The sequence below is a fragment of the Propithecus coquereli genome, unplaced genomic scaffold (genome assembly GCF_000956105.1).
Source record: "Propithecus coquereli isolate 6110/MARCELLA unplaced genomic scaffold, Pcoq_1.0 Scaffold67, whole genome shotgun sequence".
Lineage (NCBI taxonomy): Eukaryota > Metazoa > Chordata > Mammalia > Primates > Indriidae > Propithecus > Propithecus coquereli.
Genome location: NW_012152729.1, coordinates 6,410,446 through 6,433,770, shown reverse-complemented (window position 1 = coordinate 6,433,770; position 23,325 = coordinate 6,410,446). Strand labels below are relative to the sequence as shown.

The 23,325-nt window shown below is 41.5% G+C and overlaps 1 protein-coding gene across 1 annotated transcript in view; it reads right to left on the bottom strand.

Moving 5' to 3' along the window:
• Positions 1-23,325, bottom strand: part of CDH11 (cadherin 11, type 2, OB-cadherin (osteoblast)) — a 166,345-nt gene that overhangs the window by 47,083 nt on the left and 95,937 nt on the right. Inside the window, exons 3-7 of the mRNA XM_012660589.1 lie at positions 18,120-18,519; positions 13,576-13,870; positions 10,561-10,680; positions 9,020-9,187; positions 5,462-5,649 (exon numbers count right to left, since the gene is read on the bottom strand). Of these exons, the coding sequence (XP_012516043.1) occupies positions 5,462-5,649; positions 9,020-9,187; positions 10,561-10,680; positions 13,576-13,870; positions 18,120-18,347 (999 nt within the window). The 5' untranslated portion in view covers positions 18,348-18,519. The remainder of the gene's footprint in view (positions 1-5,461; positions 5,650-9,019; positions 9,188-10,560; positions 10,681-13,575; positions 13,871-18,119; positions 18,520-23,325) is intronic.

Sequence of the window (23,325 nt, the reverse complement as noted above, 5' to 3'; positions counted from 1 at the left end):
TAGTAGAGACGGGGTCTCGCTCTTGCTCAGGCTGGTCTCGAATTCCTGAGCTCAAACGATCCGCTGGCCTCGGCCTCCCAGGGTGCTAGGATTACAGGCATGAGCCACCGTGCCCGGCTGATTGTATTCATTTTTAGGTTACCTTCTATTTTTGGTAAGTGATAGGATAATGAGAAAAATGCTTCCTTTTTAAAAGAATGCATATATATCAAAAGGGTCTACTTAAATAAAAACAAGTATAAGTGATACAGATTTTACATAGATATGAAAAAATTTGAGAAGTAGCATTTGAATGGCTGCAGTTATAGGGAAATTGATGGTAAACACACCCTAATTATGAATGAGAGGAGCTACAGTGAATCAGTCAGCAAAGGGTGAAAAGTGAAATTGTAGCAGAGAGACAAGTTGGTTCCTAATGTCTAGGAAACAACTTTCTAATTAGGACTCTGGATGATGCCGCACTACCAAATGTTTAGAAAGAGTTTGATCTTTTAAGGAAAGCATCTGCCTGCTCTGCCTGTTGTCATTTGCCAGGCAAACGTTTATTTGGAATGGGCATGTAGTCGTGGGGTTTAGTCCCTACCTCATTTTGCAGAACTCTAAACTAACAATGATCCTAGTTCAGGAAGGTTCAGTATGTTCAACATGTTCAACATCCTTGAGACTTCTCCCATCATCTTCCCACCTCCATCTTCCGGAGTCAGAAAACACTCCTTTTTCCTAAAGCTCAATCTGCCCCCAGCCCCTCCATCATCCTGGGAATTCACAGCTCCTTTCTCGTTGGCTGGGTTACGTAGCAGCAGAAAGGAATGATATTTCTAGGCTGAAGATACGAGACTGTTGCAACTTCTCAAACATCTCTACGATTATTAGATGGAATCAAAAACTGGAATATTATAGTTCTGAGACCAGGTAATTTATAATTAGAAAAGGTGACATTTTCTCCTATCAGATAGTCTGTTGATGCCCCTAAAGTAGAACTTTTAGAATTTGGTTGAGGCACGTGCTTAAGGACCTCAGAGCCTTTTTCCCATCGGAAAGCCCTGTTGGCATCGAGGGTGGTCTCCTCATGCTTGCTGCAGTCTGACTGATACATTTCAGAGCCCATGCTAGGCTCTCCAGGTCTCTGCAAAGCTTTGCCTGCAATGAATGTCCTTTCCCAGTTTGGTGAGATTGTAATTCTTCTGGTAGTCAGCCCAAGCGTCACTTCCTGGTGAAGCTGTCCTCAACAGCCCCAGGCAGATTGGTGTGGTCCCTTAGCAGCCTTTCCACAGTTGCTCATTTCCTTCCTTGGCTGGACGGAGTATATGTAAAGGAGTCTACTGAGTCATGCCTGGTGCTGTGGCTCATGCCTATAATCCTAGCACTCTGGGAGGCCTAGGCAGGAGGATTGCTTGAGCTTAGGAGTTTGAGATCAGCCTGAGCAAGATTGAGACCCCTGTCCCTACAAAAAATAGAAAAATTAGCCAGGTATGGTGGTGTGGGCCTGTAGTCCCAGCTACTTTGGAGGCTGAGGCAGGAGGATCATTTGAGTCCAGGAGTTTGAGGTTGCTGTGAGCTATGATGACACCACTACAACCTAGCCAGGCCAACAGAGCAAGACTCTGTGGCAAAAAAATAAATAAACAAATAAAGGAATCTACTGAGTCTTGCAGATCTTTGCCTCCCCGGTGCTCAGGAATGACTGTGCCACATGGTCATATGCATCAGTCATTTTGATTGACTAAGGAGCAGGGCTGATGGATGGATAACATGTAGGCATTTGCCTACAATATATTCCATTCCTCCCTCCAAAAAGGATTTGAGGTAGTTTCCTGTAATGAACATTTATATCCACATTATGAGTAGTTGAAATAAAGCTAAATGAGGCAACACATTGCATAAGCCATAAAAATCTTAGTACCCCTTCGTTTACTAATCCCACCTCTGAAAATCCTCCCCGAGGGATTAATTCAACAGAAAACCAAAACAAACGCAATTCAAAAATGCATGATATTTGTTGGCTATATAATAGAAGGTTACATCTAATCTGGGGAAACACACACACAAAACACCAAATCCAACTGTGAGATTTTATTAAGGAAATAATGGTTCATCGATAGGATGGGATGTTATGCAGTCATTAAAAATGATTATGTATATTATATAACAGCATGTAAAATGTTTATGATGCGACATTAAGTTAACAAATCAGATCACCCTCTATTGCAGCCGTGTTAAATGTTATGTATCCACATCTATATACATGTGGACAAAGAATGTAAGGGGAAAAAAAATCAGACATAAAAATAGTTTTATTAAAATAAGGAATGTTTAAAATGTCTTATCATGCTGCTCTCACACTGCTTTATAAGGAGTTTATTTGGTTGAAAATAAATAGCTCGGAAACCGTGCTAGGATTTCTCTGGGATAGATGGGGTTCTCACTTGATCAAGAGTGTTGCAGTGAACAGATTGGATTTTCCTGCCCACAACCATCAAGCCACCCGGAAGCTCATTTTTATTGCATCTTGGCTCGTCCTCAGCTAATTCCATAGATTGTCCAAATACCCCAAGGGTAGGTTCTCTCTCTCTTGTTCCTCATTAAACTCTGACACAGAGAACTCAAGAAATATTTGTTTTCTAAACCATTCAATAAATGAATGACTCTACTTAACTAATGTTTTCTTGAATTCTCCCCCTTCACTACCATCTCATTACCTCTCCTGCCCCCTTCAGTGATCTGCAATGTCTTCCTTTAACGAGTTTGCCAAGTGGTCCCACTGTAATTATCTCGAGACTCTCCAGACAGAAGGGTTGCAGTTTCTTAAACGCGTCCTGTTTCCATTCATGCCGGTCCTTCATGGGCTATTTTTTTCTGCCTTTTCTTCTCCTTAACTATGCAGCAAATTCTCACTCATCTATCCAGGCTCAGCTCAAGAACTGCCCCCCTAAGAAGCTGTTGAGGACTCATATTCGTGGGTTTTCTCATACTTTATTACAGTTGATTTTCAACTAGGGAGTGATTTTGCTCCCAATCACCCCAGGGATATTATTAGACAATGCCTAGAGCTATTTTTTGGACTGGTAGGGTGGGGTGGAGTGTGTGCTTACTGACCTGTAGTGAGAAGAAGCCTGGGGTGCTATCGAACATCCTGTAATGCACAGAACAGCCCCCTACAGCAAGGAATTATCCAGCTGGAAACATCAGCACTGCCAAGGCTGAGAAGACCCCCTTCCACTTAACTGTCCTGTTAAATTGTGACCTCCTTGTAGCCAGGACTCTGTGTCTTCAACTTCAGATTTCCAGGCTCTTGCAAAGAGCCTGCCTGACTAAAAATAACTCAGTAATAACTCTTGGTGGGAATATGGGTGAATGGATTAAGAAATCAACGAAAATAGTACATTAAAATACTTTTAAAATGCAAAAATATTTCCATGATCTCTCTGTACCTTTTTATATTATTAAATTGTATACAATGACTTCCACCAGGAGTCATATTTGTTTCTGTAAAATTCACCTCTGATTATATTTTTTTTCCTGGTGGACCTTTGCAGCTTTGTGCTACAAGTTTAAGCAAATGTTCTTTTACAAATGAAATAACCTCTTACACTGTTTAGAACCTAAACGTCAGTGCTTTATAGAAGATTATTCCATTGTCTAGGATAAATACACTGGAATGGGGAAAAATGTGCAAATTAATCACATGCAGAGAGGTCATTTACAACATGTGAGTTCCATGGGGGCGATTTCAATGTTTCAAGATTTTAGAAACACAGCGTGTGTTTCTGCCCTGAATACACTGAAAACAGGTGACAACCTTAGCATAACCAACTACCTAATTACTGGAACAGCAAAAAATGGGAGGCAGGAATTGCTGATGTCAACGTTCATACGTCAGTGTCAAGCAGGAAGGATAGTAGTATTAATTAACGAAGTAAGTTGACAGCTTTAGGCTACACACAATTCACACAGCTACTTTTCCAGAGCAGAAACCAGAAGGGATGACTCCCCCAGCCTCTTGAGGCTGATAACTAGGTTTCTTTGGTCATAACATTCATCGTCACTAATGTAGACTCTTCCAAGTATCCAAACTTCACCTCGACTTTCATATCCTTCATTTTCTTTATTCTTTTATGACGGAGTCACCCTCCCCATCTTCTCTTTGCTCCGTGCCCCATGATATTTTCCCCAAATTCAATCTACGTTCAAATGCCCTGAAAGGTCAGCTTCCCACAGCAGGTCACTGCTTGCTTTCCCCACTGAAAGATTCCTTCCAGAACCAGCCTTCCCCAACCCAGCCTGTGTCTCCTCTCCAGTGACTGACCTCTTTATTGATTTTTCAAATTAATTTTTTTAAAATCAGTGTTTCAGTCCAATCTTTTCCATCACACCAAGAAGCTTAATATTCACACTACAAAACCAAATGGAACATGAATGTTTGATTAAAACCAAGGTAATCCCATCCTCCAATTTGGATTTAATAGTCCACATCTTTTAGTGATGGAGAAGTGTTGATTTCTCAAGTGGTAAACCAGGGGGCTGGCAGGGATCATTTTAGAATATACTGGAACTATTTCTTCATTTGAAAATGACTCTTATCTGTCTCTCCTGTATAAACGCTTTCTGGCCCAGCTGCTTCCAAAATTTCTGGAGAGGGAAGTTGTTCTAGAACACCTTAGGTCTGAATTCCATGTCTGTAAATTGTGAGGTGGGGGAGACTATGATTAGGTCAAATTATTTCATCTGTCTGAGCCCCAATCTCCTCCAAATTAAGCTGAGGTATCATTGGTCATGGGGATAATACTACCTACTTTACATAATTTTATTTGTGAAAAGTAAATGAAAGGATGTTTATAAGAGGCTCATGTTCTGTCTGGCCAATAGTTAGTATTGATTGAATGTAACAAGAGGAAACAATAAACTCCCCTTTATAATGAATTAATCCCAGGGATGTGTTTCTAATGACAGTCTATCTGACTACAGGGGAAGGTCCATTATTCATGTTTCTCCTGGTTCAATTGTGAGAGGAGAAAAAAGCAGAGGATGGTTTATGTTGTACAGAGGGGCCAGCGATGCTATGAACCTTGGATGTTTGAGATAGGAAAAGTTCAAAACCACTCATTTAACAGACTCAGCTTGGCAGAGCTAAGGGGGGAATTCCACGCATCCTCAGGGCTGCTTCTCCAAAATTTAGATTTATCTAATTGTCCGTCCCTGGGAGAACTGTGCCAAGACGTACCAGAACTAACCAGCAACCTGAGACAGGCATTGCCAGCCCCTTTTGTCAGCGTCTTCTGCAGTAACAGAAGAGAATACAGTTCTGTTATCTCCCCAGAGCTCAGAGCACCACTACAAAGTCAGGTCAGCTCCCAGTTTCCCAAACTCTTACATCTTAACTGTCAACCCTCTGTTTCTTGCAGCGTTGCCTGGGCAGAGCAGGTCACACAATGGACATATTCGATTCCTCACTCTAACTCACCTTTTTGAGCTTCACCACGCCCTCCTGTGTTTCATAGTCCGTTGTGATTTCAAACAATTCCATACCATCTCCATCCACAATATTGTATGTGACTAAGCCATTTTCTCCAATGTCTGGGTCTTTAGCCTTCACTCTTCCTACTTCCTCCCCAGGGACAGCTGCTTCTGACACAGACATCTGGTATACGCCTAGAAGAAGACATCTATTTTTATTTTCCCTTTTATTTGGCAGTTGTAAGACTACAGATTTCATTGAATCCCCATAAATTTCTCAAAGGGGTTGAAATTGAATTTTCTACTGATTGAAGACATGAAAGAAGTGAATGGATGGGCAGAAGATCCCACACGGCCTGCTTGTCAAAAGAATGTGTTCCACAAAGAGTGGGGAGTAATATTGGGGTCCAGGGTGAAATGGCGGGGTCACCTGCCATATGTGAGGGAGGAGAACAATGCTCTGTTACATTTCCCAGCAGCAAATGATGGAAACCACACATGTCTTCATATAGTCAAGGAGCCAAGACTTCTTTTCATGTCTTCACGATTGTTTATGAGTCAATTCTGGGGCTAGCTATGTGCCCAGGAAAAAAAAAATCCTTCTCTGTTTGAAAGCCATCAACAGTTCCATCTTCATGTTAAAATCAAATGCAACTCTGTCCTTCAAAGTCATGCCCTGTCTAACCCTATGTTGACGCTTCTCTTTCCTCACTTCCTTTACCACGAGGTCAAGCGCTACCTTCTCCGGGAAGCTTTCCTACAGTGTGGCCCTTCCATACGGATTTATTTAATATTTAGTGTGAACCTAATAGTCTGCATGCCAGGCACTCCCCCAGCCCCAGGAAACTGTTTTGTTGAGTTGTTTTGTTTACTACTGAACAAAAGGATCAAGATTCCTCCCTTAATGAAGTACAGTAAAGAGAAGAAATAAAAACAAACGTATCCATACTCTGATGTCATTGCTAACAAGAATTAAAATAAAGTAGGGTAAGGGGTAAATGGTCATGAGAGCGTGTGTGTATGGTTGTATGTGTAAGTGTATGATTGTGTGTAAGTGTGACAGTGTGTATATAAATTTGTGTGTGAGTGTGAGTGGCTGTGATTGATTGTGTGTGCATGGATATGTTGTGCAAGAGTGAAAGAGTGTGTATGAATGTGAGCTATGTGTGTATTTGTGTGACTATATGTATGTGTGTGAGTCAATGTGTATGCTTGTGTTAAACATGCATGGGTGAGAAGGAGAAACAGAGAGAAACCAATTTGGAATAATGTTGTAGGAAGGAGAACACATTCTTCAGAAGAAGGAATCTAAAGGGACCAAACAAGAAAATTGTGTGAAAATTTGCAAGAATAAATTACAGGCCAAGGGGAGAGCAAATGGTAAAAAATAAAACCCCTGAGCTGGGAACATCCTGAATACATACAGAACAGCAAGAGGGCAAATGTGGCTGGACCCTTCTGGAAAGAGATAAGGGCATGCAGGTAGGTTGAGGTGCAAATGTGTAAAAAAGGCATTGCAGGAGACGGAAAAGACTTCGAGTTTTGTTTAAACTTGGGGAAACCACTGGAAGCTTTTCAGTAGGGAAGTGAGATTTGACATTATCTTATTTGTTTTTCGTATTTAAAAAATACTCTGCGTGAGACAAAATATAGAGAAACAAGGGTTGGAAATCTTGCTGCTATCACTTCCAAGCTAAGTGGTCTTGGGCAAGTTCCTTCCCCTCCAGACGCTTTAATTTCCTCTTGCATAGATTTTATCAGTTCCAGTACTCTGTCGGTATTCATCTATGTTACTTGGCTTTGGAACGTTCGCTTGGACCTATATTCCACTTAATCTCACCGCGCCTTCTGTATTAAAGGGCAAGAGGGCGACAGGAGTCTCTCTGTGAGTAACTACTTAAATTTCTACGAAGGTCTGAGAAACCTGTCCTGAGCTGATTTTCCCTAAATTTCTTTCAGCTTCATGGATGTGGAGCTGGTAAAACGGTACAGTAACAACATAACTTGACTATGGGCTTGCCCGTGACCAAGGGCACCGACGGCTGCCTGCTAATAATTCTGCCTGACCTTTTCCTTCCAGCGCACCAGGCAATCTTACAGGGTGGATAATGGAGCATGCAGCTTCCAGGAGGCTGAGCCTTAAGCTTATTGAGGATGCTGAACTCGTGCCTGACCAGGCAAAGCAGTCTTTCCCTTGTGTTGACTGCTGCCTTTGGGTTCCTTCATGTACCCACGGTATCTTCCTGGGGACGTACTTAGTTGTATTCCTTGTTCTCTCATTTGCAGAAAGTGCCATCTCTCTGGTAATAAACTCACAGACTCTAATGAAAAAGATACTTGCATGGTGAACCTTCCTTGTACTAGCACAGCACCAGCTTCCTCATGATCATACTGTACCTTTGCATACACCTGTACGTGCATAAACAGATCTGTGTTCAAGTTATGACTGTGCCACATTCCTTGGGCAACTTACTGCGCTTTTCACGAAAGCCAATTTTATCTATAAAACATAGGCTCTTGTACAGATTTACAATAGGAATGACTATTCGTTAGATGATGGTAGTTGTTGTAATGATGATTATTAATAACAACTCTTCAAAATCATTTTTCTTTTAATTCTCTCAGCAATTCTATAAATTTTGTAGAACAGCCATAATCCCCCAGATGACAAGGGCTAGCATTTGTTGACAACTTATGCCACTAGCTCATTTAGTTCTATCAGCAATCTTGTAATTAGGTACTGTGGAAGATTGCAGTTTTCAAAAATGGCCAAAACATGATCTCCCATCCCACGTGCTTTTCCTCCAATGTGACTTTGACAGTCCTTCCACTGAAAGGTGGAGTCTACATGAACTACACTTAAATTTGGGCGTAGTCTTATGACTGTGGTGGAAATGATTCGATGTGACTTCTGAAGCTAGTTCACAAAAGGCAATGCAGTTTCTGTCTGGAGTCCTCGGAGGTCACACTTTCAGAACCCAGCCATGGAGAGGCCCACACTGGGGAGGAACCAGCAGTCAACACCAACTCGGCAGCCATGGGAGTAAACCATGCTGGAAATGGATCCTCCAGCCCCAGGGGAGCTGTCCCCAGATGACGCTGTGGGGAACAGAGACAAGCTGTCTCCTCCAAGCGTTGCCCAAAGTGCAGACTCATAACACAAATACATGATTATTTTTTTTTTTACCACTAAGGTTTCTAGCAGTTTGTTACATAGTAGCAATTGATAACTGATCCAGGTACTGTTCTATCTGGGTTAGAGGACACTGAGCTAGAGTAAGGTTAATTAATTACTAGATACTTGGTGAAACATCTAGCAAAACAGATTTTCTGTTTCCAGGGTCATAGAACTTTTTATGTCTTCTTTTTCTCCCATTACCTCCACTTCACCTACTTTTTTGTTGTTGTTGTTGTCTTGTTCTTGTTTTTTGTAAGAATGATAAAAAGAGTCCCTAATTTGGGGGATTTTTCTTTCTGAAAGCTGAGTGAAGCAGGAATGGGTTAGAGAAGAGAGAGAGCTGTCTGTGGCACTGTTGAACAGTGAAAGCCAAGCCCACCTACTTACTCTGCGGAAACTTTGGTGGGTTGTCATTGACATCAGTCAGTGTGATGGTCACTTTGGTTGTCCCTGAGAGTCCGCCCATGTGTCCCCCCATGTCCTTGGCCTGGATCACCACGTGGTACTCCTCCTTGGCTTCCCTGTCCATGTTGGGCAGGGCTGTTCTGATGATACCTGCACAGGTGAGCAGGAAACATCACAGATATTCATTTATAATAACATGACAACAACAAAAATGTTTGAGGCACTGGAGAAGCAAAGATGAATTAAACGGCCCATGCTCTCGAGAAGAGTCATTTCAACACGATAATTAGAACCAAAGGAAGCCATTATTATTATGTCTTTTCGAGCAAATAAAAAAAATACTATGTAGCATTAATTTTTATTTGTTTCATATGTTTCACTGTATATGCAAGTAATAACCCCATTTTTCTCAGGTATAAAGACCCTAAAGATTGAAATATCAGAGTGGCCATTGCATGGATACCCATGACTAAACCCAGCAGAAACTTCCCTTAAGTATTCCCACATGCAATTTGTAGAAACATTTCTATTATCCACATTAAGTTTAAAGTAGGAGGCACCTATTTCATGCAATCCATTAAAATGTTAATATTAATTTTTAAAAGAGTAAACCAAATGGGTTACAAATATACATGGCACTTACACAAGCACTTACTGTCCATGACCATCTACCACTGAAAACAAAGATAAATTAGTGATTGCATTCTACAGGGTCCCTGGATCCTGGCATGTGATTTGTAGGCTCACTTAAATCTTTGAGGAACATTTGGAAGCTTTTTCTCTCTGTGGACATGGTAACATTTATAAGAGAAATATAAACAGAGCACTGTGGAAACCTTAGTCCTCATCACTGTCTTCCTCCACAATATACGTGTGTTTCTGAGCAAGACCCTTGAACTCATTTTCCTTATCTGTTAAATAATTTAGGAGATTAAGAGTCAAATTTGGTCTAAAATCAGTGACACAGTCTGGTTTTTGTTTTGGTCATTATATTCATATTTATTCACTGTTTTGGTTTGCCCTCTATTTTCTCTAAGGCATTTGCAGAGCCTTCTTTCATAGATGCCAGTGGGCACCGGGGAGCCATCAGCACAGCAGAGGAGACAGGAGATGAGCTGCCTCCTGAACATACCCAAATAGTAACAGTCGCCCCTGACATCCCACCTGCACAGTGGGCGTCAGAACATGCTTTGAGAGCTGCCAGTTTTTATACCAGGACCTAAGTTCTATGGTCTCTTAATTTGATCCACAGTCCAAGAACTTTCTGACACTAAAGTTGAATTTTCAGATTGTATCTGTTGTTGTGACACTGTAAAATATGGGCAGGAACAATAATAAAAGTTTCACTGAATGCTAGCTATAGGGCAGGCACATGCCTAGTGTCTAATCCTCACACTAACTGGAACGTGGCCCTCTTTACTCCATTTTATATTTGAGAAAACTGGAAATCTACAGAGTTTAGTGAGCAGGCTTGGCCTCCTTATTCACAATGTGTCACAAATGACAGGGACATTCCACTGTACCTGTCTGTGCTTCCACTGAGAAGTAGGGTTGTCCTTCGAGGATGCTGTACACCAACTTGGCGCTATTGCCATAGGTGGGGTCATCCGCATCGGAAGCTGTCACCTGGATTACTGACGTTCCTTAAAAGTGGAATAAATTAATTAGCAACATCCCCTCAGCTTTTCAAATTATATTTTTATTTACAAAGTATCATTTTAAAATTAAGCCCTGAAGAAGTCCCCATAATAATTCAACATGCTCTCACTTCCCTGGAGTTGAGATGCAAAACAATCTTCATTCTTCCTTTCTTTCCTTCCTTCCCTCCCTCCTTTCTTGCTTCCTTCTTTTCTTTTGAATTTGCATACTTTAAAAATAGACTTTCTATATTCATAGTACATCTTCCTATGCTTGGAGGTTAAAATAATAATGTGAACATTATTGCAAAAACATTTTAAAATCCAGGTAATCGAAATGTTCAGTATATCAAATAATTAAATAAAAATCTTCCCAAAGAGTATAATAAATAATAATTAATGATAAATTGCTTTTCATGAAAGGACAGAGTGCAATCTTCCATCTGTAACATAGCAATAAATACATCATTTTATTGTTGCTTTGCATGTAATAAAATTGCTGCTAATGCTACATTTTAATTAATTTATGGCTATAAATATTGTGCAGAATGTTGTTCCCTACTGGCATGAAAATTGCATCTTCCCACCTTGAACGGGTCTGATAGCCAAAGAACAGAAACCACCAATAGACATCTGGTGAGACCTAAGGGGTGCATTCATGAGTCAGAATGAAGGGCAACCAGGGAATTGAAGAAAGATGGGGTTTTGTTTTTCCTAAAAACAACCATCTCTGTTCCTGGCTGGTCACAAGGGACAAGTATTTGGAATATGGTGTGTTGGGCTTCAGAGAGGGGAGTGAAGAGGTGGAAGAGGAAAACCAGTAATTATTAAATGTCTCTGTGCCAGACATTGGGGCACATTCCATGTATTCTGCCAGCATCCTTCTACTGAGTATTTTTTATAATACATCCACCGTACTTGTGAGAAATCGAGTGTGAGAGGTATGGAATTTTGCAAATGTATTTCACAAAGTTGGTTATTGCCAGAGTCCAGAGCCTAACCCTGATCCAGCAAGCCACAAAACTCAAGTTCTTTCTGTGACATTTTCAGCAGAGGGACAAGGTTCTAGGTGGGAGCAAGGGAGCCAGTTCATACAGCCTCCGGTCATCTCTTAATTTATAGCGCTGTCAGTGATTTCTGTGCGGTGTAAAAGCGAATCTCACTTTTTTCTAGTTACTCTTCTATAACTCATTATCTCATAGAAATAGTCTTCTTTGAGCTTTTCCCATGTGTCAGGCGCTATTCTATAAGGAGAATATCATTGTGGCAAAGTTAGGGAAATTATTCAATTTTCATGCTTAATTTACTTATAGAACTCTACTAAGTGCTTTTCAACTCTTTGTATTTTACGTCTATTTGATTTAACCCCTCATCGTAGGGTTAAATAAGGATAATCATACATTATCCTTATTTTTATAGATGAGAAAATGAAAACTTAGAAAGAAGTCAGAAGTCATTGGTGTTTCCATGGGGGGTCAGGAGTGCAGCCAGGACTCACAGCACTGTCCAACGGCAAAGACGATACTCTCATGTGCTGTAACAGGAGGTCTGGGTGTTATCCCTAAACATCCATGAGCCCCCAAAGGTGAGAACAGTGAAAATTCCTCTGGATTATTCTTTTTAATGACTTGCCTTTCCACCCCATTCTCCCCACCCCAATTCCTGACACTGCTGTCTCTTATATATGGATTTATTTGATGTCTGTTTTTTCTCATCAGAATCCACATGTGAGTACGGAGACACTGAGGACTGGGCAGGGAAAAAGGGAAGACATGAAGGTGGGAAATGCCTCCGCCTGGCTCTCATAAAGTATGAACAGAACTTCACTTTAGCTGGAGGAGCAGTACCCTGTTTTCTGGCATCAAAGGCTTTATATTAGCACATCGGAAGGATCTTAGGGTTCTAGGGTCACATCTAACTTTCTTGAGTAGGTTGATTCCCAGACTTGGTGCTTGGTTTTCTCGTCTGTAAAATAGGTGGTCTGTCCCTGACGATTTTGAAATTCATTTGAGCTCTAAATCTCTTCTAACCCGACTCATTCCCTGATCAGAACAGTTCTGCTCACCGTCTGAAACACAAAATTTTCTTAATATGAGGAATGTTTCCCAAAAGACCACAACTATGTGCATTCTATAAAGCCAAATGTAAGTTTTTGCCAGGAGAAGGTGGCTAGTCGAAGAAATCCTTCAGAAAATCATCCTTTAGCAATGCAGCACGTCTTGAAGCATGTTGAAAAGATATACCTCCTTCTGAATTAATAGATGGTGACATAATGTTGTGGTTAAATGTGCATTCTGGGTCCACTTAACAGCTCAGATGACCCCGTGTAAATTAGTTAAACTGTTTCTGGCTTGGGTTTTCCATCTGTTAAATATGACAAATTGGAACTACCTCACTGCAAAGATTAATCATTGCAAAAATTAAATAAAATAGTGCATGCAAGTCCTTCGTTACCATGATGTCTATATGCAACAAATATCACTGCTGTTATTACTTATAGAACACGAATATGTCCTAGTGATTGAATGCATTATCTCTAATCCTACAAGACCAGAAATTATTATTCCCATTTCACAGAGGAGAAAACCAAGGCTTAGAGATTAGATGTAACTGGCTCCAATTCACACAGCTGATAAGCATAAAAGCCATGATTACCGAGATTGAATCAAGTCCTTCCCATTCTTCCACTCTTCCTCATATTTTATACGCTTAGATTTAAAAACCTCAAGTCCATTTTAAATATTTGAACTTCAGCTACATAAATTAATTTTTTTTTTTTTTATTTCACCATGGAAGATACAGAATAGGTTCCACTTCCTGATTTGGGAATATGGGCATTGGTGCACCCTCCGCACAAAGGCCAGGCTTGGAAGTGGAGCAGGTCTCCCTCAGTGTACGCACCCACATTGGACCTCTCAGGCACGTTGGCATGATAGGTCTCGTGCAGGAACTCCGGAGGGTTGTCATTAATGTCCTGGACTTTGACGATGAATTCCGATGGCGGCTCCAGTGGCCGATTGGTGTCCCTGTCCACTGCCTGAGCCATTAGCGTGTACTGGGCTCTCTCCTCTCGATCCAATGTCTTGGTGGCATGAATGTTCCCTGATTTGTCATCAATCACAAAAATGGTTCCAGCTCCTTCACCTGAGAGAATGTATTTAATGTTCCCATCACCAGAGTCAATATCCGAATGAAGCTAGGGAAAGAGAAATGGAGATTTGTGATTCCATGAGGGATGCAGTGGGGACACAGAGACTCACTTATAAGCTGACTGCAACAACACGCTGCACAGACACAGACACACACACACACACATCCCAAGAGGGAGATCTTTTCACCCACATTTTACAAATGAAGAAATGAAATCTTAGAGACGGTTATTGACTTGGCCAAGGTTGCACATCCGGGGAACAGTGAAGCCAGAGTTCAAAAATATTTTTTCAATTATAAGATGCATGTTCCCCCTCCACCTCTCTTCATATATGTGCACACATACAAAATATATACACATATACATATCTGTCTGAAAGAAATGAATGCATATTTTCTAAAAACATAAACAAGCATTTATGCAATAAGGAAGTCTCCCTGTCAATTCTGACAGCCATTCCTTCTTTTCTCTGCTCAGACTGTTGCTGTGACCTGCAGCTTCTGAACCCTCTGAGAGAGATTCTCTTCCACACGTATGAAAGAATGTCTACACAGATACACACGTGCCCTAGTGTATTCTGACACAACGAAGTACCATAGTGCACACATCATTCTCCACCTGGCCACTTTCCTGTAACAATCCGTTCAGGTGGCCCTTCCACATTTGCACTTATAGATCTTCCTCATTCACTGTAAGGATGTTACTATCATTTCTTTTAGCAGTTCTCTTTCAAAGGACACTTAGGCTGTTTCCAGGCTTTTTTTTTTTCTTTTACTACAAATCATTCACTGGATCAGACCTTCCCAGAAGACCTGCTATGTGGCATGCCCGGGATGAGGATGAGGGGATGTGGTCTGTCTGGAAGAAGCGTCTCTTCTAACCGTAAAGGATGGGGTGGGTGGGATGGGTGGAAGGATGTACATGCAATTCCTGAGGCCCCAGAAAGAACCTTTAATATCCTTGAGTTTTTCCCCTCTTTGACAAAACCTAGGAGGTAAGATGATACTCCCCTAAATCCACACTTGTCAGGCCCAAGAAATCATCCAGGCGTCTTAACTACTAAACCTCTGCTTTGCTGCGCTGACTCTGCTCTGTGTTTGCTAACGTGGAACTCCTAAAGACCACATCTGATTCTTCTGTAGCAATAAACTCCTCATCCTCCCTGTTGCTCAACCTCACTTTCTGCAGGTGTCTTCTTAATCTGATTTCCTTGGTCCTCATTATGTCCTTTGTGGGAAGAGGTAAGCATTAATTTCACCGTCCTCTTAGGCTCCAAGAGTAGCCAAGGGGAGAAAAAGCCCTTGGTTCTACCCACTACATAAGAAAGCACACTGAAAACTAAAGAGCTGTATTCAAATGGCATTTAAAATAATAGCAACAATAATTATTATTAATGCCATTTAATATCAATAACGTTAGCACTATTATTTATTACTAATGCCACTTTAATAATATTACTATTTTAATTTCAATTATTACTATGAAAGTAAGGCCTAGAGAGTTTACCCAGAGTCACAAAGCAAGACCGAAGGCAGTGCTTTTTAAATTTTTATAGTGTTTCAATTTCCCAAAAGACATCTAATTGATTTGCAGTGATTCAATGAAACACCAGATATTTCAGCTCAGGGGATACCTGTAGATGCAAATCACTAAGACTATTTGTTTTTGGTCCACAGTGTTTCTTGGGGAGGAAAAAAAGCAAACCTTCCTTCAGCATTTGTCATTCATGACAAGCTATGTTTTGCCCTGAAATTACAGCTAACACATTTCTTATGAATAAGGCAGTGTTTGAGTGAAATATGAAGCTACTCGACGGTCTACAATGGGTGAACAGAATTGCCCCAATCTTCATACAACTTTCCTGAAAGAAGGCAAGATCCCTGCCTCCACCACCATCCTCAGGAAGGCTTTTGTGTGTTTGTCTGTTTTCCCAGCTTCCATACGTGGCAAAAGTTAGCAGCTCAGACTTGTGAATTAGGACAGATAAATAAATAAATAAATGAAATGCTTACTTTAATGGGAATGCCCAGACGTTGACAGTTTCTGGGTACCTTCATAGATTACATGTTAATTTGGCAAGTTTCTGGGAAATTAAACAGATCTATTTCATCATCGGCTAAATAACTGAAAATTTTACAAAACATATTCCTCATTATTGTTTCTACCTGGCTTTCGGGCTTCAAAGTTGGATATAAATTCCCTTTTTTTTCTCTCTAACAAAGATGATCTACACAACAGACAAGGATATTTATTAGGTTCCACACACACATAAAAAAAAAAAAAACAGTTTCGGAAATGATTGAGTGCTATCAAGGGATCCCGTTGCCGTGGCATACACAGCCAGTTCCTAACTGCAAAGACCGATGGCTTCCTTCTCTGCACAGCGCAGCATGACACAGGCTCTGTTTCCTAAAAGCAATCTGAAAGTCCATGGTTTGCCAAGTTCCACTTTTTTAGGGCATCTTAAAGCACTCAACCTTAAATGTCATCCAATCAAAAGTTGTTAGGGAACAAGCCATCTACTCTGTTCCCCTATTTATGGGAAACTATCTCAGCATATTTTAAAAGGAAGACCCACAGGATCCAGCCACTTTATTTCTTTTATTCCCGGACCCAACCTGACATCAGACTCATTCTCATTTGCCTAGCTTTTGAAGATCACATGCTGTGAACTACTCTAGATTTTTCCTTTTTCCCCTCTTCTTTTCCCATGTTCCTTTCTAGGCATGGCCATTGCTTGCTCCGCAGAGATGCTGACATGGCCCTCCAGGTCCTGTGTCTTCTGCAACCCCCTGCATAACACACACACCGCTCCTCATTGAGAAGGTACCCAAGGTAGAAAGTTCTATTTTTGCAGAATGAGACATGCACAGCTCTGTGTATCCTTCAGGCTCCACAGCCCCTGCCATGGCTGGAGTCTCCTCTTCCTCCCTAGACACACATCTCCTCTACTTAGGGGATGCCACATGCCAATTATTTCCTTGTGTTCCCATTTCCCATGTCAACTTCCCTATCTATCTATTTTGGGTATACCTGAATGAAATTCCTTTGGTACATCTTTCAAGAAGCTTTCCCAGCCCTGAACAATATTATTGAGACTCTAACATGAACCTCCTCCACATGTCAATTATGTAAATACAGAGTGCTGTTAAAGACCAACTGAGATAACTTAGTTGGAACACCTGGGGCTCAGAAATAAACACCCCTCAAGTCTACCTTTGCCTCTTTTCCCTTTCATTGGATAATTCTTGCTGATCTTTCAGGTCACAAGGCTATTTTCATGCTTTCCATAAAACCTTCCTTGGACATCCCTCCCAAGTGTTACCATGTAAATCCATAATCGTTTATACTGAATTTCTTCACTATCCTACTTCTCATTTTAGGGTTTTTTTTTTTTTTTTTTTTTTTTTTTGCTTAGTTAAGTTTCTCTTTTTCACCAGATTCTGAACTCTCTGAGGTCAGGAACAATTTTAACCGAGTTTAATTTCCTAGTACTGCACCTGCACATAGTAGGGTTTCAGTTCTTATGCATCTGAGCATGTATCTCCTTTTGGTTTTCATTTCATTATCATCTGAAAAATAGCTTCATGTGTTGCTAAAAATGACAGCAGGCAGTCAGTTTTTCAAAAATATGTTGGCCTCCCTTTCTACACTTGCACGTTTCTGGAGGAGATACACAGAGCACACAGAACCTGGGACCTAAAGCCATCACACTGCGTTTTCCCATCCCCAAGGCAACCACACCCATCCTTATGACAGGCATTGATCCATTGCTTCCAAGCTGGGCTTAGCACCAGGACCGGGGGACACAAGGTTGACACTGTCCCTGATGCAAAGTAGCTTGGGGTCTAGTGAGGGAGACCAATAAATAAATAGATACGTACAATACAAAAAGGAAAGATATGATAAAAGAGTCCAGGGGTGTATGAGAACACAAAGGAGAGGCACCGAAGTTGGGGTTAGGGTGTGGTCAAGGAAATATATCTAGCCGGAGAATAGCTAAATAAATTATGGTTATGTCCATTCAACACGCTATTAAGCAGCCATTAAAAGTGGAGTTTTTATGTTATAGCATTAAGTGGAAAACAGAAGAAACATTCTCAACATGGGTAAGTCTATGAATTGGAAAAAAAAAGTTTGGAAGGATGTATAGACAATGATTTTGGGTTTTTAATGGATGGTCAGATCATTGGAGTTTTCTCGCTTAGATTTTTTTGGGGGCGGGGAGTGGTCCATGCACTACTATTCCAATGGTAGGGACAGAGGACTCAGTCCTGAATGGAAGCAGCCTTACCCTGCCCACCAGCACGGGGTCAGGCCCGGTGTACTCCTCTATCACGAAGAACTGGTTCCAGACCCAGCCCCGCTTGGAGCGCTGCAGCACCTGCCCCTCCTTGCCCTTCTCGTGGTGCCCGTGGAAGGAGGGCCGCAGGTGGCTCCGCCGCTCCGTGGTGAAGGCCTGGCTGTGGCACAGCATGCCCAGGCACACCAGGGCGGCTTGTAAACAGTAGTTCTCCTTCATTTTTGGTTACGTGGTAGGCACAGGAGAATGCAGCTGTCACCCCTTCCACCAACCCTGTGGTGGTCTTCCCGAGGGCGGCCTCCCAGACGCGTCACGCAGACCTCTCCTGGAACGGAATGTCTCTGCTCGCTGAGCTCATCACGTCAGAGCTGCCCACTTCCCCAGTCGGCTTCTGCAAGCAGAGAGAGGGGTTAGGTTAGCTGTGAGCTCTGTCCCCACGTCATGTCCTTCTGTTCAGCAAAGCTTCAGGTCTGAGTGTCAGCTTTACCATCTGGCAGCTAGGGACTTTGGGGACACCAACTGACATCTTTGAGCTCAGTTTGCTCATTGACAAAAGGGGGTAAGAGACATACCCAAGCTTGTCACAGGGATTAAGTGAGTAATGCATGTGAGTCTCTTAGCACAATGCCTGGTACGTAGGAAGCACTCTATATTTATCTGTTATTATAATTGATCAAAACTGTGTTTGGATACATTTTGTAATAGAAAAACTTAGGTCATTATGGGAGATCAGAAGAGGAACATATAAGCCACGCTGGGGATGACAGAGGGCAGGGCAGTTCAGAGAGAAGACGGATGTCTTGGCTCCATCCTGAAGCAAGGTTGCTGTAATAAGAAGGGAGAGGATGGGATTCCTTCCACACATAAGGAACCACATGTCCCAAAGCCCAGAGGTGGTCAAAAGCACAGCATGCCCTAAGACCTCTGCATGACCATAACGAAGAAAGAGGGAAGGAAGGCAATGGACCCTGCTGGAGGAGGGACACACAGGCAGATCCCAAGAAACTACTGATGGCCACTGAAACATTTACAGGAGAAATAACAGGTCAAGTTCTCTTGGGTGACTCAGTTAAGGCTGTCTCATCAATTCAAGGAGAAAGATTTGCTGTTGTCTGGTCAGAGATGCACCTAAGAAGCCGAAGATCCTACTTTAGCCTGGCACTGTCACAAAGGATGCTTTACGAGCACTCTCTAACCAGGAGAAGCAAAATAAAATACAAAAGCCTGCCCCACCAACTGGCCCAGAGGTCTTATTTCCAGCATTCCTCTGTGACTCAGCTATTCCGCAAGTATAAGGATGAGCTACTACCACCTCTTGCCTTTCTCCACTCCTTACAAGTTTCTGACGTACAGGCAACCCCGACCTCTCTCCAGCACTCTGGTTCTTGTCTCCTGTCCTTAACTCCTACCTCAGGTTCTACTCTTCTTCATTGGACTTTGTCCTTCCGACACTGTGAACTTTATTCTTCCCAAAGGAACTTCCCTGGCTTGCTCTCCTCACTTTGAACCCACATTGTTTTCTGGAGAAACATCTTCTCCCTTGAGTACCACCCAGACCCCAGGTGGAGTCCTACCTCCCAGAACTAGACAACCTCACCATCACCCCACCACCAATGTGAGGGGACCTCAGAAAGTTGTTACACAGGATGATGGCACGTCCATATGGAGGATGACATTTTGTTTCAGCACTGGATCTAAATGAAACTAGAAAGCTTACTGAGCATTGTAGGCATAACTGTCATCACCTAATTCATTGCCATCTGGTTTGCATAAAATGGGGCAGGGAAGAGGGGAGCAGCAAGGAGGGAACATAGAACTTGGCATCCATCGTGGAAGGTACCTAGACTTGGAGATCAGATAGACCTGGATCAGAATACCCCTCCCATATCTTACAATCTAGCTGACTTTGGGCATCTCAGGCAGTCACTCTGAGCCTCTGTGGTCTCATGTGAACAATGAGGATGATCACAGCTGTTTCACCCCTATAGGGCTGAACACAGAGTGGGGAAGTGCCTGTGTACCGGGTTTCTTCCTCTGTTCCAGAGCTCCTACAATCCACGCCTACAGGTCTCACGCAGCAAAAAAATGTGTTCTTGCCTTTCCGATGGAAATGCCTAGAAGAGGGTGACGAGGTGCTTTCTCCAAGAGAGGAACTGAGGAACAAGAGTTACTTGGGATACCATAGCCATCTGGCCTTAGCAGTCTAGAAAATAACATAATTGGTGGAATCTTAATTTGTTGGTGCAGATCTCTTCCTTTCTAATGGGCTCTGACTTTGCCCACCAAAGCCTTTCTGTTTCCTTTGTAATATGGCAAAATGGTATCTGGGGAGGCCACGGATGCGCAGTTAATTCCTGGTGTCTGCCGCTGTCCTCAATAACACTTTGTAATGGTATTATGTTAGTCTCTTTTCAAGGAATAGGCAGTTTAAACCTTTAGTACCGGTTGCAGATGACACTTTGGGATATGTAAAAGGCTATGTGGAAGAGAGAGAAAAAGATTAGAAAGGCAGTGTCATCGTTTAACAGCCTCACCCTCAGACTGGGGCACTTTAATAATACATCAAATGCTGCTTCTAGCAAGTGAAAGTGACTATGTTGAAAGAGCACATAGAGGGCTCCAGGAGGGGTTAGATCCTAAAATGAGGCAATGGGAAGCAATGGGAAGATTTCTGGGCTCCAGATTTTATCATGAAATTTACCACTAACTTATCATGGGACCGCATTGGCTCTCTTCTTGGTGGGTCTGTCTCACTGTCTATAAAATGAAGTCCTTGGGTGAAATTGTCTACAAGGGGCTTCCGGCTTTATATTCATGGTTAGGTTTTGGTGAGCGATTAGGGGGTATTTCTTCTGATTCACACACTGTCTCCAAATCAGACTGGAAGCTTCTTAATGGGAGTGATTATATCTTATTCATAATTATATGTCTGGCACCTGAGCTCAAAGCAGACCTTCAATAAAATTTGAATGTATGATTTGAGCCACAACCTGCAAACTTGACAATGCCTCTATAGAAACTCAAGAAGAAGAAAGAGGAAGGAAAGAACATATGGTGCGGCAAGATCCCTGCCCATCTTGCACCATGCCAAGTATTAAGCCTTTACTCACACGGCGATAAATTATTCTTGCATACAAACTGTGAAGTGTATTTGGAAGAAAGAGTTTAATTAAAGTTGATATTTCTGCACCTCTTTCTTCTGGCTGCCATTTTGCTGTAAAGCACAATTATTTCTGACACTAGAAGTGTTGAAACTAGATGACAACTTTTTTTTTCCCTTTATAAAAAAAAATTTCAAGCTTAATACTAATGAATTTAAGAGTTTCCACATGATCAATAAATGGTAAGCTTCACTCTTTGTTATAAAGATGAAATTATTAATTTTCTTCTGTTAGAAGGAATAGCAAAACAAACTTGTCTTTAAGAGAAATGACTCATTATTTTTACAACCAATTATTTTAAACAGATGACAACTTTACTTACAAAAAACAGATAAGCAAAGAAAAATCTAAAAGAAACTATATTTTAACTCCATTCTGCACCTCTGCTTTTTGACTTTTGGTTGTTTTTATCTTTTTATACTATCTATCTCTTAAAAAGTTGTTGTAGTTATTATTTTTGATAAGTTTGCATTTAAGTCTTCCTACTCAAGATGTAAATGGTTTATATATCACAATCGCAGCAGAGTATTGTGTATTTGTGTACTTACTGTTACCGGTTAATTTTATACCTTCAGATGATTTCTTGTTGTTCATTAATGTCCTTTTCTTCCAGACTGAAGAATGCCTTTTAGCATTTCTTGTAGGAAAGGTCTGGTGTTAAAGAGATCCGTTGGTTTTATTTCTCCTTCATGTTTGAAGGGTATTTTTTCTGGATATAATATTCTAGGGTTAGGCTTTTTTCCTTCAGCACTTTGAATATGTCCTGCCATTCTCTCCTGGCCTGTAAGGCTTCCACTGAGAAGTCTGCTGCCAAATCTACTGAATCTCCTTTGTATCTTAGTACTTTTTTTTCCTTTTTTCTTGCTTCCCTTAGGACCTTTTCTTTATCTGTGACCCTTGGGAGCTTGACTGTTAAACTCCTTAAGGTAGTCTTGTTTGGGTTAAATCTGCTTGTGTTCTGCGACCTTCTTGTATGTGAACATCACTATCTTTCTCTAGGTTTGGAAAGTTCTCTGTGATTATTTCTTTGAATAAACTTTCTACCTCCCTCTCTCTCTCTCTCTCTCTCTCTCTCTCTCTCTCTCTCCCACCTCTTTTAAGGCCAATAACTCTTAGATTTGCCCTTTCGAGGCTATTTTCTAGATCTCGTAGGCATGCTTCATTCTTTTTCATTTATTTTTCTTTTTTCTGTTCTGAGAGTGTATTTTCAAATAGCCTATCTTCAAGCTCACTAATTCTTTCTTCTGCTTGATCAATTCTGCTGTTGAGAGACTCCGATGCATTTTTTAATTTGCCAATTGAATTTTTCAGCTCCAGAATTTCTGCTTTTTTCTTATCATTTTAAATCTCTTTGTTCAATTTCTCTGGTAGGCTTCTAAATTCTTTCTCTGTGTTGTCCTGGAGTTCACTGAGCTTCTTCAGAACAGCTATTTTGAATTTTTTTGTCTGAAAGGTCACATATCTCTGTCACTTCAGGATTGGCCACTGGTACCTTATTTAGTTCTTTTGGTAAAATCATGTTTTCTTGGATATTATTGATGCTTGTGGATGTTCATTGATGTCTGGGCATTGATCAGTTAGGTATTTATTCTAATATTTGCAGACTGGGCTTGTTTGAACCTATCCTTCCTGAGAAGGCTTTCCAGATACTCAAAGGGAATTGAGTTTCATGATCTAAGTCTTTGGTCACTGCAGCTGTATCAGCACTGGGGTTGCCCCAAGCCCAGTAATGCTGTGACTCTTGCAGACTCCAGATGGTACCACCTTGGTGGACTTATGCAATATATGGGAAAATTCCCTGGATTACCAGGTAAAGTCTCTCACTCTTTTCCCTCACTTTCTGTGCTGTGTTGCTGGAGTTGGGAGAGGAGTGACATGACCACTCCCTTGTGGCCACTGCAGCTAGGACTGTGCCAGGTCACACCTGAAGCCAGCCCAGTCTAACCCACAGCCCATGGGGACTGTTGCCAGGTTACCTCTGATGTTTATTCAAAGCCCAAGGACTCTTTAGTCAGCAGGAGGTGAATCTTACCAGG